This window comes from Achroia grisella, unplaced genomic scaffold (genome assembly GCF_030625045.1).
Source record: "Achroia grisella isolate CSIRO2021 unplaced genomic scaffold, CSIRO_AGI_Agris_v1 utg511, whole genome shotgun sequence".
Classification (NCBI taxonomy): domain Eukaryota; kingdom Metazoa; phylum Arthropoda; class Insecta; order Lepidoptera; family Pyralidae; genus Achroia; species Achroia grisella.
The window spans coordinates 6,293,557-6,309,589 of NW_026712905.1; the positions used below are offsets into that span (position 1 = coordinate 6,293,557).

The 16,033-nt window shown below is 29.6% G+C and overlaps 1 protein-coding gene across 1 annotated transcript; it reads right to left on the reverse strand.

Moving 5' to 3' along the window:
* Positions 1-16,033, reverse strand: LOC131846437 (neuronal synaptobrevin-like). The gene is made up of 7 exons (XM_059195728.1): positions 15,704-16,033; positions 8,071-8,191; positions 5,673-5,751; positions 4,577-4,656; positions 4,196-4,247; positions 1,737-1,772; positions 1-1,380 (listed from the first exon to the last, which is right to left on the reverse strand). Coding segments are annotated over exons 1-6 (342 nt in total). The 5' UTR covers positions 15,706-16,033; the 3' UTR covers positions 1-1,380; positions 1,737-1,764.

Genomic DNA, 16,033 nt, shown 5'->3' on the forward strand with positions numbered 1-16,033 from the left:
TTTACAAATAAATTATTCGTCATTACGTAACCTATATGATACATAGGTTAATTATTGTTTGCCAGATATTTTAAGATTCAACGATTTGAATACGTTTCAAATAGAAGTAATATAGTTGAATATTCATAATGATTAACCTACTTACGTAATGGGATAACTTAAAAAAAGCGTTAAACATACAAATAATTTTGTAAGACCCACTTATTCCATCGAAAGATTTGATCTAGTCGACAAATGCCATTCCGCAACAAAAATGCTTATTTAAATTTATTTATTTAATTTATATATAATAATTTAACTTAATAGGTTGCAGTTGTTTTCATTATCTAAAATTTTAGTATATTTTGGTTATTAGTAGGTACATACTGTATTAAAGGTATGTCTACCAATATACAGATAAGAGAAATAGTTTCAAAAACTGAAGTCATATAAAACACCTATGTATTATTTTAGATAACTTAACGAGGATGGTCTGTGTGAAATATAAAATAAACATCGGATTTATATACTAAGTATAAGGATAATGATCGACTCAGTTGTTGAATACATTTCCCTTATTCTCTATATATCAAAACCTAGTAATATTTACACATTAAATAAAAATAAAATGTATGAAACAACATAATTATTATTAATAATAAGCAATTTCAAGCACATCCGTTTTCAAGTACCTAAATATTCAAATTAGGATTTACAATCCCTATTCAGATTGCAGATAAAACAATCTTATTCAAACAATGTTGCCTTACAAACTCAATTTACATTAGGCACGATACTAAATGGATCGTTTATTATAATATGTTATTATATCTAAATATCTATATATATACTTATTCATAATCAACATCTATTAAAGTGGTTTTATAAGCATAGATTACATAAACACATGCGTATATTCCGTTTATCAAATATCAACAAATACAGGGATCAGAATTAAAATTGTATGAAGTAGATATAAAAATAAATGCGTCTAGTAACAATAAATTTAAGAAACTTGGTCCAAATTGAACGAAATTATTCATTTGTATGAAAGTAACTTTAGCCTTTAGTCATAGAAAGATTTTGAACGCACCTGATTGGTAGCAAACAGTTAAGATTAAAATATGTATATAACAAAGATGTATTATCTAAAAATACGGTACAATATTTTCAATATAATTTCTATTAAAAAAATGTAAATTTAATATTGTACACAAAAATTTGGATACGCAGTGATTTTTAGACACCTGACATAAAATACGGTAAGTAAATACATTTATTAATTTGATATTTGTTTGAGGATATTTTAACAACACTAATTACTACTGATAGTTGATATAGAGTTCATTATAACGGGTTGTTGTTCTTTCCATGCAGAGGCATTCTATCCAAATTAGAAACCTGAAAATTCAAACTTATTTACACATACATAGGCACACAGTCTCATTCCATATTCTATTACGAAAGTCCTACGTTTAGTTTTTTACACAATTTCAATGAAATGTAATTTAGGAATAGCTTTGGTAGATTAGGTTTTTTATATAAACTAATGTTACAAATATTTGTTATTTCGTATGCATAAACTAAATAAATAATTTTAAAATTAACAAAGAACTATGTTATCAAAAAATAATAGCTAATGTACTTTTTTAAAAATATAGATTTTCAAACAATAAAATTGCAACGTAGGAAGTAGGGGTGATATACTTGAAGTAATAGTCAAACGATGACTGTCTTGTAGACATGTGAGTACATACCTTGGCCTGTTCCTCCAAATATATATGTTTACAGACCTAGAAAATAGTAAATATGTGTTAATATTTATTGTTTTTTTGCATAGATGTATACAGAGGTACGATAAAAGACAATATTCACAAATGCTGTTTCATAATTAGAATGTATAAAATGTGCTGCAGATATGTGTAATAAATTGTGTTTTATGGGACAATTGATAATTGTTTTATATTTCATAAAACAATTTGCAATTATTTACACAGTATATATTAAATTGTATTCTGTATTCATGCAAATGATTAAACATAACAAACATTAATTTTAAAATATAGCAGTAGAAAATTTGGAAAAGTTATGTATATTAACTTTTATGTATTTTTAGGTATACATATATTTCATTTATAGATAAATATATCAACAAGAATGTAAGCATCAGCTTCGGTTATATAAAAGCATCCTCATGTTTTTATTAAATTTCATAACATTTGTTATTAATTTGAAATAAATAAAACTGACTGATGAATCTTGTATAGTGACATTGGTAGATAAAAAAGATATTAATGTGGGATATAAGGGAATGGAGTTTTATATTGTGACTACTAGGCATTAGAACAGTTATTCCACAAATAATCGTAAATGATATTTTTACTAGTTTTCTGTTAATATATTTGTCTTAGATACAAATAATTTCTGAAATATTATTCTGGACTAACAATTAATAGATTATTTATTCTGTTCTGTATCGTATTTTTAAACATTGTCGATATCTTATTCATAGATGTCCAGTATTTCAGGTTTACTTTATCAGTTATAATTAGAAGTGCGTTGTTTATTCAAGAAGAAGCGAACTAAACTGGGATTTCTGGGTTTACAGGCATCGCATTCTTGGATAAAGTATAATTTTCAAGCATTTCACCAATTCTAGTAATAGTATATGAATAATATAATATTATAATAATTTAATAATTTAGTCGTTAGTAGTTTTTTTTAAGATATAAAAACATTTCAGATTTTAGAACACATTTAATTTTGCAAAATAAGCTCAGCATTTCCGTGCCATTTATACAAGTGACATTAAATGTACATGCTTTGAGTATTTAGAGTAGTACTCTATATTATTTTTTATAATAGGTTTATAAACATACTGCAAATACATTGTAAATGAAATTGGTAATAAAGAAATTAATGTTATATTCGAACCTTTTTGCATTCTGTATTAGGCTGGTAATATACATTGGGTTAGTTGATTGGTTACCTGAATACGAGTGCCGCATTCGAGCATCCTTACAATTAACCATATACATGCTACTACTTTTAAGTTACTAGAGTAATATTTAGTCTCATTTTGTAGAAAATGTCTAGACAGTTATCGTTGTAAGAGATCGAAGACGTTATATATACTTACTTAAAAGTATTAACCAAAGTAATAATAAACGACTCTTACAATCGTTGCCCTTCTAACTACTTCGAACTAATGAAAATTAATTGGTAATGAGTAAATTAATAGTTAGTTTAAGTTTCCCAGAGAACTGGTAAGTTATAATTTTAGTCATCTTTAGTCATATCACTATAATTACCATCAAAGGGCAATTAAATTAAAAAAATATGTTGTGTTGGAATTCTATGCATTATGCATGTATCATATTTGTAACCATCTATATATTTTACTAAATTAATTGTTATTGGTACAAAAAAATATATTTGCAGTATATTTTTAAATTTCTAAAAAACACTGTCACCTCCACGTGTATAAAGTAACAGCACTCAAAGTCACTGATATAACTGGCAGCTTTTACTGGACTTCATACGGGACTTTACTTATATCATTATAATATGGGAGAAGTATAGAAATAGTCACATATTGAATATTATAAGGAACATTACGCTTTAACGTAACTAATACAATATCTAACTAGAAGTACCACTAAATGTGTTGAAATTTCAATAGCAGAATATTATACTTTAAGTTTTTGTTAAATATATGAATCTGGTCTATTTCATCTCCCAATATTTTAAGCACGCTTACACATGGACCACTCCTTGTTAACAACACACACATTTGCCGTAGATGCAGATTTTCGTATTGTTAACAATGTGACGGTCTTCTGTAAGAGCTCTAAGATGAAGTAACAGCCCGTACAGCGAAGTATTAAAATATTCACCAATAGAGACAAACATACGAAGTGACAGAACAGAGAAAGCCAACACTTATCACCAACAACCACAAATAGTTTGCCCACTTACCAATAAAGGCTTAGTATCAATAACGCAATAAGAAAGTAACAATGTACGTTATATTACTATTTATTAACATTATAACAATTAACTTCTAAATTAAACTTCGGTTACCGAAAACTTGTTCACACAAAGTTGGCTGAAAATGTTAAAAAAAATAAAATGTGGTTAGTTTAAAATAAAATAAATTATACACTGATTGTCTATAGATACTTTGGGTGTATGTTAGTGTGTGTTTACGACTTACCAATGATTAGAGCCAAAATGATGATTCCAATTACAGCCGCAATGATCATCATCTGGAAAATATAATATTGAGTGAAATATTACTTTTTTAAGTGTGTGTTGAATTTATTAATTATAGGAATATATTCGTAAATTAATGTCGATTTCAAGATATAAGTTATGTGTAATTATCATTGGTGAAATATTGGAAATCAAAAATTTTTGCTCGGTAAACAAATATAAAGATTTTTTATTAATTAGTCAGTGATATTACGCTATGCTTTCATTTATATATTATAAGCACTATATTTAATTGGCTGAGAGCTAAGTTATATATTAACTAAGTATGGTTTATGTCATAATTATAGTGTAATATATAGTATAATATATATTGTGGTTATACCTTTAAATTTTGCAACCAAAATTTGCTTTTCAGTTTGCCAGCCTGCTGCTCAAACTGCGAAGCTCCTTGCTGCAGCGCATCTGAAGAAATAGGAGTAGTTATTATAATGTAATATAACTATGAAATACTTAAGTACCTTAATACTTTACTCAACTGTGTAACAACTAAAATGATATTAAATGTAAATATCAATTTTTTTCTTTTTTTTTTTTCATTTTTTTTTTTTTTTTTTAAATTTTCTATATAAACAATTACAAAAAACAATCATTGTAATCCAACGCGGCACATCGAGGCAGCGTACTCAAGATACTGGCAGCGTTGCCTCTTTGAATGGCCATACTTAGCCTTTGGGCAAAATAGCTACCAGCTCTCGGGTCACAAGTAACCTCAATGAGCCGCGCTGAAATATATGTCAAAAACAATTTGGCTTCCGGGCTCCATGGGCCCAACGTCTCCACGGCAAATGGTAAAAACCAATACGACCCCTCCAGATTCGTATATTTTCGTCTTTTTAAAATTGCCGCCTGTGTTGCTGCCGTGCCAGGACGAGAGGACGATCCAGACACATGACTTGGTGCCAATGTATCCACACACGTGGCATCCCAGACTAAACATTTTCCGAGTTTCCACAGGACCAGAGTCATACCATCAGGCCGTTTCCCGTCTTCGCGAACAATGCCACTAGGCTCTAGTACTGCCGGTATTTGTGCCGTCGCCAATGCTCTATGTATAATAGTGTTGATCATATCAATTTAATTCTCAAAACTTTCAAATTTCTTTTATCTCATCAATATGGGATAAAAGTTTTCAGAAAAATTTCAGAAAAATAGTCCCTAATCCCATGCGTTAAGAGAAATAATGTTTGCTGTTTATCCTCAATAGAGCACATGTCACGTTGATCAAGTTAATTAAGAAATTATAAAATATAAGTATAAGATCATAAGAAAATAATGGAATTATTTTCTTTTTATAGTTATATTTTATCTAAGATAAATTATTACAACATTATCTAGATATAAATATCTGTACTATGAATTGTCAATTAAATCAATATCTGTGGTAAGAATTCGTGAATAGATAATGTTACATTTCTTACCTGCTCTGTCATCCAGTTCTGAGAGTTTCTGATCTCGCTCCAACACTTTTTCTACGTTTGTTTTCATGATGTCGACTACCTGTAAGGTTGTACAAGTATGTTAAAAGTATTTCAGTTAAAAAAAAGATATCACTTATATTTTACTAATATGTATAAGTTTTCTTTAAATTGGAAGTAATAACCGCAGTAAACTACCCATTAAAAAGTCAAAACTATTTCTGAATTGACAAAAATATTTGTATAAGTACTCATATTATTTATAAAAGACATTTGAATCGAGACTTTATGTCAGATAATATACTCATAAACTAGGAACTCAAAAGCTAGGGATTTAAATATTTCGGTTATTGTAAATTTCCATTGTGAACGTACAATATTTACTTAAAAAGCTTCTTCGGTCAACCGAACTGATAACCAACAATGATCTTCATGGCTGTTTAAGTTTATATATATTGTTAAGGTGTATTTATACACTCTGATTGTGGTATGTACTATTATCTTATCTGTAGTTTTAGCAAATGTACACCCTAAAAAGCCGTTTACGTGGGTGGCTCACTTCAAGTCGCCGCCAAGCAACAACCTTTGTAATATGTGCTTTTCGGTTGTAATACATAACTCCAGAGGATCATTGTCACATGATAACGCTTTCTCCGTAGAGCTGTTCATGTATAATTCGCCATCTTGTTTGTTATTCCAATGATATAATAAGTTGAAAGGAGGTTAGAACTGATTATTCTCTTGATGATGACGGCTACCTCTTCCCTATGACATTTATTTGGGGTCGGCGTAATATGTTATTCTCTTCCATTCATCCCTGTTCGCTGTAATCTATTTAGTTACTCCCTTTCTTATGTCATCTTTCACACATTCCATCCATCTCTTTTCTTCGGCCTTCCTCTGCTAAAATATTACCTTCATTTCTACGAATTACATGCCCATACCATGACAGACAATTACTCTTCAACCTTTCTGACAAGAATAGATGATGTCACATATGATAATAATGAAGTCAGAGCAGTTATGACACCTACTTCCTGGTGTTCTAACTGCTCTGACTCTGACTATCATATGTGGTGTATCAGCAAGACCTGGTGCAAGGGTTTTCTATCTTCAATATTACTATTGCCCCATACCATAGTTGGGATACAATATAGTACGCCTTCTGAGTATAATCTCAATGTTATTGTAAATTATTCGACTAAATTATAATTATTGATATTCCACGGCATCGATCGTTTAACGCATGCCGCTTTACTTCCGATGGTCGCGGGTTCATTTCTTCGCAGTACAATAATTTGTCATGATATGATTGCTGTTGTTTTGGTTTGAGTGTATATTATATGTGTATTTACAAAAAAAATTATTTACATCAGTTATTTAGTAGACATAACACTGACTCTGCTAATCTTGGGACTAGATTACGCTGTATGAATTATCTATTATATAGTGTGTGTATTATCCTGGGTTATATTGTTTTTATTTTTGATTTATTGCTGTATTTTCCTTGAAAATATTTCTAACAATATGGAAAAAGAATTGAGTAAAGAGTCATTTACTCAGTGTCTGGATCACCACTTTAGGGGATTGAAGTAATTTTCCTTAAAGCCTACTTAAATATTTACGGTGTTTTGCAAGGTACATACAGTAAAGAAATCTTTTGAAACTCTATTTTTGCAAAATTATTGAAGTTTTCCAGGTACCTTGTATATCATCTTCTATGTATTTATATTTTTTACTACTCAATTTTCTCCGTTCTATTCCGCTCTACCTCATTCCTGCCCATTTAATCTCATTCTAGCCCTATAAATGCATTTTACCCCATTCTAATCCAGTCCTTGGAATGTTGAAATTAATAGCTAGGAAGGTCCACTACCTTCCTAATTACAATAAGCAGAATTATAGAGGTTTTTAAATATATTTATTTTCTCGTAATTCTAATTTCTCACTTCACCAAATGGATTCCTATCTTGAATTTCAAGGAATATTAATGAGAAAAATATCCAAATTGGCCCAATCATTATACACTTAACATATATAACATTACCTATTCATGCTTGTATATAAATTTCTTTACTGAAATTACGTGTCGAATAAGATTTTAAATGATTATTACTTATTTGTATGACCCGCGCATTCATCTGCATCACAATTAAAATTTAATATTATAATTCGACCCCATTCACATAATATCTTTTTAAATTATACCCTATGTGTTATTCTGACGTATGAATGATCGTTGATGAATCTTTACAGTAATGCAGCTTAGCTTAAGCTGTATTACTGTAAAGATTCATCAAAATCTGTTCAATAGTTTTTGCGTGAAAGAGTAATAAACATCCATTCATCTATATTTGCAAACTTTCGCGTTTATAATATTAGTAAGATAAGATAAACATACCTCGTCAACTTGAGCCTGCGTCTGCTGGAGGCGACGCTGGGCAGCGATCTGTTGAGGCGTCTTTGGCCCGCCCACGGGCAACTCGCCGTCGCCGGCTGGCGCCAATCCGCCCTCCGTCGCCCTACGCAACACATATCAGAATTAAGGGACGAGGCCACATTTATTAGCTGTTTGAAGATATTAAGTCAATATAGATAATCATAACCGTTAATAATTTCAAACGAGCTACACTTTGTACAAATTAATCTGTTCAGATATTTCTGTTCTACCTATTTCAGCAGCAAGCAACTTGCTTTGTAAGATGTATTTCGGTTGAAGCCTGAGATAACGTAGTGAAAGCACAGGCAAGAATGGGAAGAAGATACGATCTCTTAGCCCTCCGGAATAGTAATGCATGAATGATATCGCGGGCCTCACATAATGACCTGTTGTGCTGTTTACATATACATACACATAGGCGATGGTTAACATTTATGCCCAACTTTGTATTTTACCAAAAACCTACCAATCGTCTATAGATAGACGATAGGTAGCTCAATTACGAGAAATTATTTGCTTAAGGGCCATAAGTACTTTATTTGACTGTTTCACTTCTTCAGCATTTTACATCCTGCTTAATTAATTTTTTACTGTGTAATAAAGAAGTAACAAATATACAAAACAACATTGACAGCTAATAACATTCTGAATGAAGTGCAGACTTAAATTTTGTATAAAGATAATATTCATAATATATATTATAATTCTTTATTCTTTTGAACGCAATCAAATATCTCTGCGCATCCCAAAGGTTGACTGGGAGAGAATGCTATAGCATTAAGTCCACCTTTTGTACCAATTTTAGTGGTTAATAAAGTAAATGAATATAATAATATTCATGGTATGACGTTAGAACTCAATATCACTAGTGAATTCATTTGGTACTTTTCGCACGATTGAATAACAAACATTTAAACATCAAAGTACCTCGCAAATAACACCTGTAATATAAGCGGGATAAAGTGACCTTTGCACAAGTGCCTACTACCTACCTACTTCATAAATAAATTTATCTGCCATTCAGGAATACAAACTTAGTTTGTGACGGTGACATTTTGTCAGAATAAATCTAATTAATAAAGTTTCTGAATTAGCTGTTTATTTTCAAAAGATAAGTTTTAAACTTGGATGTTGTGAGGATAATTCAGTAATAGAACTGTAAATTGAATAGCCACTGTAGTACTTATGTATTATAAAATGTATTCTATTATGTTTATTATTGTTTTCAAAAATTGTTCAGTAATAATAGTAGTCAATTTGCATAGGCATCATGGTTTGATTTGATAGCACCATTTTTATTACTTGGAATAGAACCATTTATGTATATAGAGTTTATGTTAAATTATTACTTGATATCGATATGTAATAATATTGCATAGAGATAGTAATTTTATAAATGCATAGAGTTGACTTTATTATGAGAAAACTCCGATTCCGAAAAGAAAAAAGCGACTGTACCGACTTGAGAAATTCACTGTTTGAGGGGTAACTGTAATGAACCTTGTTAATTACATATAGTACATTATTTGATAGTGGTTTACATATTATATTAATATACTTAAAACTTACAATGACATGTGCACCCGGGTAAAATCGGGGTGGGCGAATAGACTTTATATATTTCTGATAATTTGACCTTGTGATATAGTCTAAGTTCACGTTAAATTTTATTACAATTCGTCTTTCGATTTAGTTGTGGAAAGGTAACAAACATACGATAGATAGACATTTATCATATTGATCAGAACGAAGTAGACTTTTTAAAAAAAGATATTCTATAATTTTACTAGGTATTTTAATAACAATACCTAGTAGTTGCAGGTAGGTATTTTTAGAAGAGAATTTTATTGGTCATTTAATTAAATAGGTGAACGACCTATATTAAATGACCTATATTCAATAGTTCAGCGTAACCTCGACCTCGACCAGTTACCAGGCAGTTAAGCCCGGTCAGAGCTAGAAGAGTGTATGGATTCTGTTTTACTTCTTGAAACTGGTAATATATAACTTTGTTATAAAGTATACAGTTTTTTTATAGGTTAAAGTTTTTATATAATTATATCTTTATGTTTTTACTAAAGAACGGGTGTTGATGAGCGCTGTTTATTATGACATATTTATTATGCTCAACTCAAGAATATTAAATATATAGCTCATATGTTTAATGTTTTAATGTGAAACGTTTGTTTTAAATAGCAAAATCCAAGTCTCTTGCTTATTCTTCTTGTCTGAATCTGCATTCCTAATGAACGATAGAAAAAAAAATTAATTAAAACGTATTTAATTTAAATTAAGAATATTTACATAATTATTTAAAATTGTTAAGTGTCATTATCGGGAATAAATTATATAATTATAGACTTTTGTATAAGTTTAGTTGAGACACTTAATACTGAACGATGAATTTATGAATACATTATTAAAATAAAATGAATATTATTATTAAAGGAAAAATAGACGGTAAAAGAGAAAGAGGAAGATCAATACACAGTAGCATATTATATATAGTATATTAAGCAAATTAAGGACAAAGTTGGTGTCGTGTCGTATTAACACTTAAAGAGACGATGGCACATCGTGGACTATATATATTTATCAACAAATGCGTGGGTTTTAAATTATGAATGAATGAATGAATTCTATTTAACGACTTCTTTGTCATTACTTGAAAAGATGAGAATTTTATTTGATCTAAAACATATGTACAGATGATTACACAAAATAAATAGAAAAGAGATTGAAAGTGTAGTTAAGCGATTTCTCAAATATTTATTTCCATTATCCAACTCATTTCAAAAAATAAATACGCCCAAATGTACAATGTACACAAAATCGATCTATATTTATAAAGAAACATAAAAAAATATGGAATGAGGTATTATACTGCCGACGTAAACTTGTATTATATGTATATATTGATCTGCGTAGGTACTTCTATATATATATATGTATATATTATTAATTTTATATTTTTTAATTATATATATAGAACTAGCTGTAATCCGCGACATCGTGCGCGTGGAATTAAAATACATAAAATATCTCAAGTAAAATTAGCTATCTGCGAGTGAAAGTCCCTTCAAAATAAGTTCAGACGTTTCAGAGTTTAGCCTTATTATCGTATATAGGTATATATTTGAAATTATAACTGGACAGTTTAATTTTATTTATTTGTATGGATAGATATGTATTAGTACCTATACGTTCTAGCCTTTGGTTGAAGGTGAGATATGGCAGTGAAATTACAAGGTACGGAGAGACGACATCTCAGTCCTGCGTAGTCTAGACTAATATTTACTAATATTATAAACGTGGAAGTTAGTGAGAATAATGGATGGATGTTTGTTACTCTTTTATACAAAAACTGCTGAATGGATGTTAATAAAACTTCACAATAATTAAGCTTAGGTATATAAATCATTAGAACATGTATGCTAATTTCATGCTGGTAAAACCTCGGACACAGCTAGTGTATGTAACAAAGAGATTAAATTAAAATAGGTATTAATACTTGAAGTATTGGATTAAATCAAAAGTTATCCAGTCAACAAACTGAATATAGTAAAATGTATATTTTATAATCATAACTTATAGGCAAACTTTATTTTACTATATACTTTAAAATCACTATTAAAAAATAGGGTTGCATGTATATTTTAATGCCACATTATAAATAAATATAAATAAAAAATTTTGACCTATTGAATATGCGTATAAAATTTCATAAAAATCGGTCAAGCCGTTTCAGAGGAGTATGGTACACTAACATTGTGACACGAGAATTTTATAATATATATAAGATAGATATTTACAAATACCAATTTATTAATGAGAAAATACAACTGAAATTTAATATATCTAGATATTTTCCTACCTACCTACTTAGTGGTGGTGTAAATAATAAATAAATGAAGTTGATATTTTCATTGGATATTTTCTCGGCTAAAAGGTTTTTGGGCACGCTTCCATTGTGTCGTGGTCACTATATCCGATACAAATTGAATTGAATCAAAATAGGACGCAAAAATTGGTTTACCTCAATACAATTTCTCTTTAGCCATTTAGATATATCTATAGTAGCTACAATTTGTATTTTATTATTGGAATTTAGTTTAATTCTAGGAACGTATATTTTATTTATATAATAGTCGCTTATATACATGAAAGCACTACAGACATCACATTTCGAAAGGCTAATATGCTATGCCTCTACATATAGTAAATTCCTTATCTGAACCCTTTACCTGAAACAGCTTATAAAGCAAGTTTTAGAACTATAAATCTATACAAACAACACCATCCTTATGGGGAAAGATTGTTTTTAAGTTTGTTTATAATCGTTAGTTCAATAAAATAATAAATACATAGATAAAAAGAGGATATCATAATGGACTTCTTTATATTAGTTAACAAACGGCACAAATAAGTGGATACCTATTCTATTTGATACTATGTAGTAAAATTAAATTAATTATTTAAAACTCATAGTACCTATTTATAGTAGATTGATCTTTAAACATATTGTCTATCTTTGCAACTAGATAATTATTTCATAATTATCCATAAAAAAATAAAGATAATTTGTTATGGACGTTTCAATCACCGAGAGTTAATCAGAGAAATGGAGACACGTTGTATATACTACTATTGTATATTTTGTGACTGTTCGATTCAAATTGTTAAATTAATAAACCGCACTCATAAATAAATTGTCACATATATGTGTAATATAGATTAGTACATCTTAGTCTTACCTAATTTATCCTACTTTTCTTGTTTTTCTTATTTATTTCTCTCAGTAGTATTACAAAGGTTCAATTATTAGTTTCGTAAAAGTATCTATTTTCTAAAGGTCACGCTTTTAATTAATTCTCATTGAATACCTAACGCAATTAGGCACTTAAATGAATGTTTATTTTGTAGGTAATTGTCAACTATAAATAAATAGTAGAAATGTTAGATATATTGCCACATAGAGAATTAAAGTTATGTAAAGATAATAGGAACGAACGCGCGGGTTCGATCATTTGTTATATTTTTTATATTATTAGAGACAAATATAATAAGAACATTAGTAACTTAGTTTATATAAAGAAAACACCGAGTCTCAAAATTTAAATGACATCTAAAAACAATTATAAAAATAAATTCTTTTGTAATTGGAATAGTAAATAAACTGACGGCCCACTTGATGGTAAGTGGTTATCTTTGCCTGTGATCGTACAAGTATCTGAATACTATAGCGGACTATATATAATTATAGCGTAATTACGGCCTGAGCTGAAGAATTACGGCATGAGAACGGAACCCCTAACGTGAGCAACGTTAGGGGTTCCGTTCCGGCAGGCAGGAGTTGACCTTCAGCTGCTCAATAAGTCCTTCCGCTGGTTTGGAGTGCCATCTGCACTCGCCCCCTAACGTCCAGTAAAGTTGTAAAGGCCAGCTACGATCAACAGTATTAGAGTAGTAAAAAAAAAACTCCAACGACTTTTTACAAAGAGCCTCGGTCGGTCAGTTGTCTTATTAGTTTATTCATTAAATTAAGTTATCGGCTAACCTACAAATTATCTATATTAGGTATATAGCCTATATAGAATCTACAGCAAAATATATAGCCTATGTCTCTCTGGATTAAGGTATCTATTAAAATATTTTGTAATTTTATTAGACGATACGTGATTGGTAGTGTCATACCACGTAAATATGTAATCATACCAAAAAATACTTTTTGGAATTATATAAACTCGGCGGAGGGCGTCGATATTTGCAACACAGTTTAATACTTCTATGAATATCATCGTTTCGTCAGTAAATTAGTACACATGTTTTCTGTTTTAACTAAATAAATAATAAATAAAAATAAAATCCATTATAAAACAGTGAAAGAATTATTTCTCAAATCAGTGTTTAAGCTGAAGAAAAACAGACCGAATTTTGTTTCAGTTTTCTTCGTAGCAAACTGTAGCTCCCTCAATTTCTTTATAATGCTACTACACATAAAGGTATATTAATAAAATAAATTACCTATTTATTAGTAGGCGTTCAAAGGTATTTTTTTATACTACAATAATATATTCAAGACGCGGCGAATTGCTTTCTTTGTGAGCGCTAACCACGCTGTAAAAACCCGACGATCTTGAGCTTAAGAATATTTCAGCCATAAAATGAAATTAAACAAGCAGAAATTTAAGGAATTTGCGTTATTTCTGAGTATATAGTCAAAGAATAAATTATTAAAGAGAATAATTCGACAAAAATGTCATGAGAGAAAGTATGTAGGTACCTACTTAAAAATAATAAAAGTACAAATACTTTTTTAGTATAAAAATATATAATAATAATGTAATATATTCTACGTGTGTTTAAAATTTAACTATACAAATGGCTCTAAGTAAAATGTCATAAATGGTAAATAACATTCAATCTTCTCATTATTATTTAGTATTTCATTAAAAAATTATAAATTGAATGCCTCCTGATTATGAGGCGAACATTTGTACCCTAATTTATATAAAGGACGTTATTTTATTAGAACAAAATATGTTACAATTTATTTTGTTCTACTAAAAAAACGTCCCTGCTCTTTTGACCTCCTGGGCTTTGTGGGCCACTCCACCCCGTGAAGTGAAGAAAAGCAGTATAGGTAGACCACCAATCAGATCATCCGATGATATTAGTGAACAACCCTAGAATATGGTATGGAAAAAATTATGGTATCGACATGCCATGAACCGTGCAGCGTAGAAAAGGGTTGGAGAGGCATATGTTCAACAGTGTGCCACCCCATGCTGAAGAATAAGTACAAAAATTAACTTCAATACATCGTTTACATATTTTTAGAATTATTCACATAAAAAGATTTATGAGATATACGTTTTTGTAAATAAACATAAAATAAAATAAATCCTATGGGATGTAAGTTGTATTACGACTTTCATTACAGGGGCGTAATAGAGTTACAATCTATTGCATAACAAAATATTTATACAGTTGAATATAAATTTCAGAATAACGTCCGGGGATTGTAAACGCAATTAACAATGCAAACTAAACCGGGGTACAGTGTTATCATACTGCCTTTCCCGTCGGATGCAAATATTGCGTTATTGTAAAATATAAATCTAAATTTTTTTATACTTTTTAATTGTTTTATACTTTTTTTTACAGTAACTAGTTGTACAAACACTTTCTTGTCCACTGCTGTCCATTAATTTATTCTCCTCTATTATACTATTTCAGTTATTTGTAGTATTAGGTCATTTTACAGGTGTCAGACAATTTCATTTAATTGCATGAAGTGAAGTGAATGACCAATACTATATTTAGTAATGAACAATGTATTCAGCGTAGGTATCAATATTCAATTTCCTTATCTTTATTATATCTATTTTTTTTATATAGATAATGTATATCATTCATATTAACTTACAATAATAAAATTCATAAATTGAAATTAAGAAATAGCATAACGAGTAAGAAATAATAAATAAAATAAAAGAACTGTAAGGTCCTTTGTTCTTAACATAATAAAATTAGGAATAGCGAATTCAACAAATAGTTAATTATTGATATTGAAGGAAAAGTTGCAACTTACATTTCCGATGTTCGATGCTTTACGCCACAAAAAGTAGCCGAGCAGGTGGCCCGATTATTGATTAGAACTCGCGAACTCGAAAACGATTCACGGAATTATGTGCTGACCGACCTTAATTCTTTCACAGCTCAGTACCAAATGAATGTGTTTTATGAATGGAAAGCGGCTGCTAGATTTCCCTACGAGTATATCGAGGAACAGTTTATTTTTAGTCACAGTTTTTATAAAATAACTCCCCTATCAAACACATAAAATTTGATATGAACACACACTATTCCAATCCGATATTTAGATGATGATTAACGCGAGAAAGGTGCTTTAAAACGTAGA

Excerpts from the sequence above, each read along its gene's own strand:
- LOC131846437 (XM_059195728.1), bottom strand. Across the intron at positions 4,657-5,672 it reads AGAACTGGATGACAGAGCAG|ATGCGCTGCAGCAAGGAGCT; the intron begins GTAAGAAATGTA and ends CTATTTCTTCAG. Across the intron at positions 4,248-4,576 it reads TTTGGTTGCAAAATTTAAAG|ATGATGATCATTGCGGCTGT; the intron begins GTATAACCACAA and ends TATATTTTCCAG.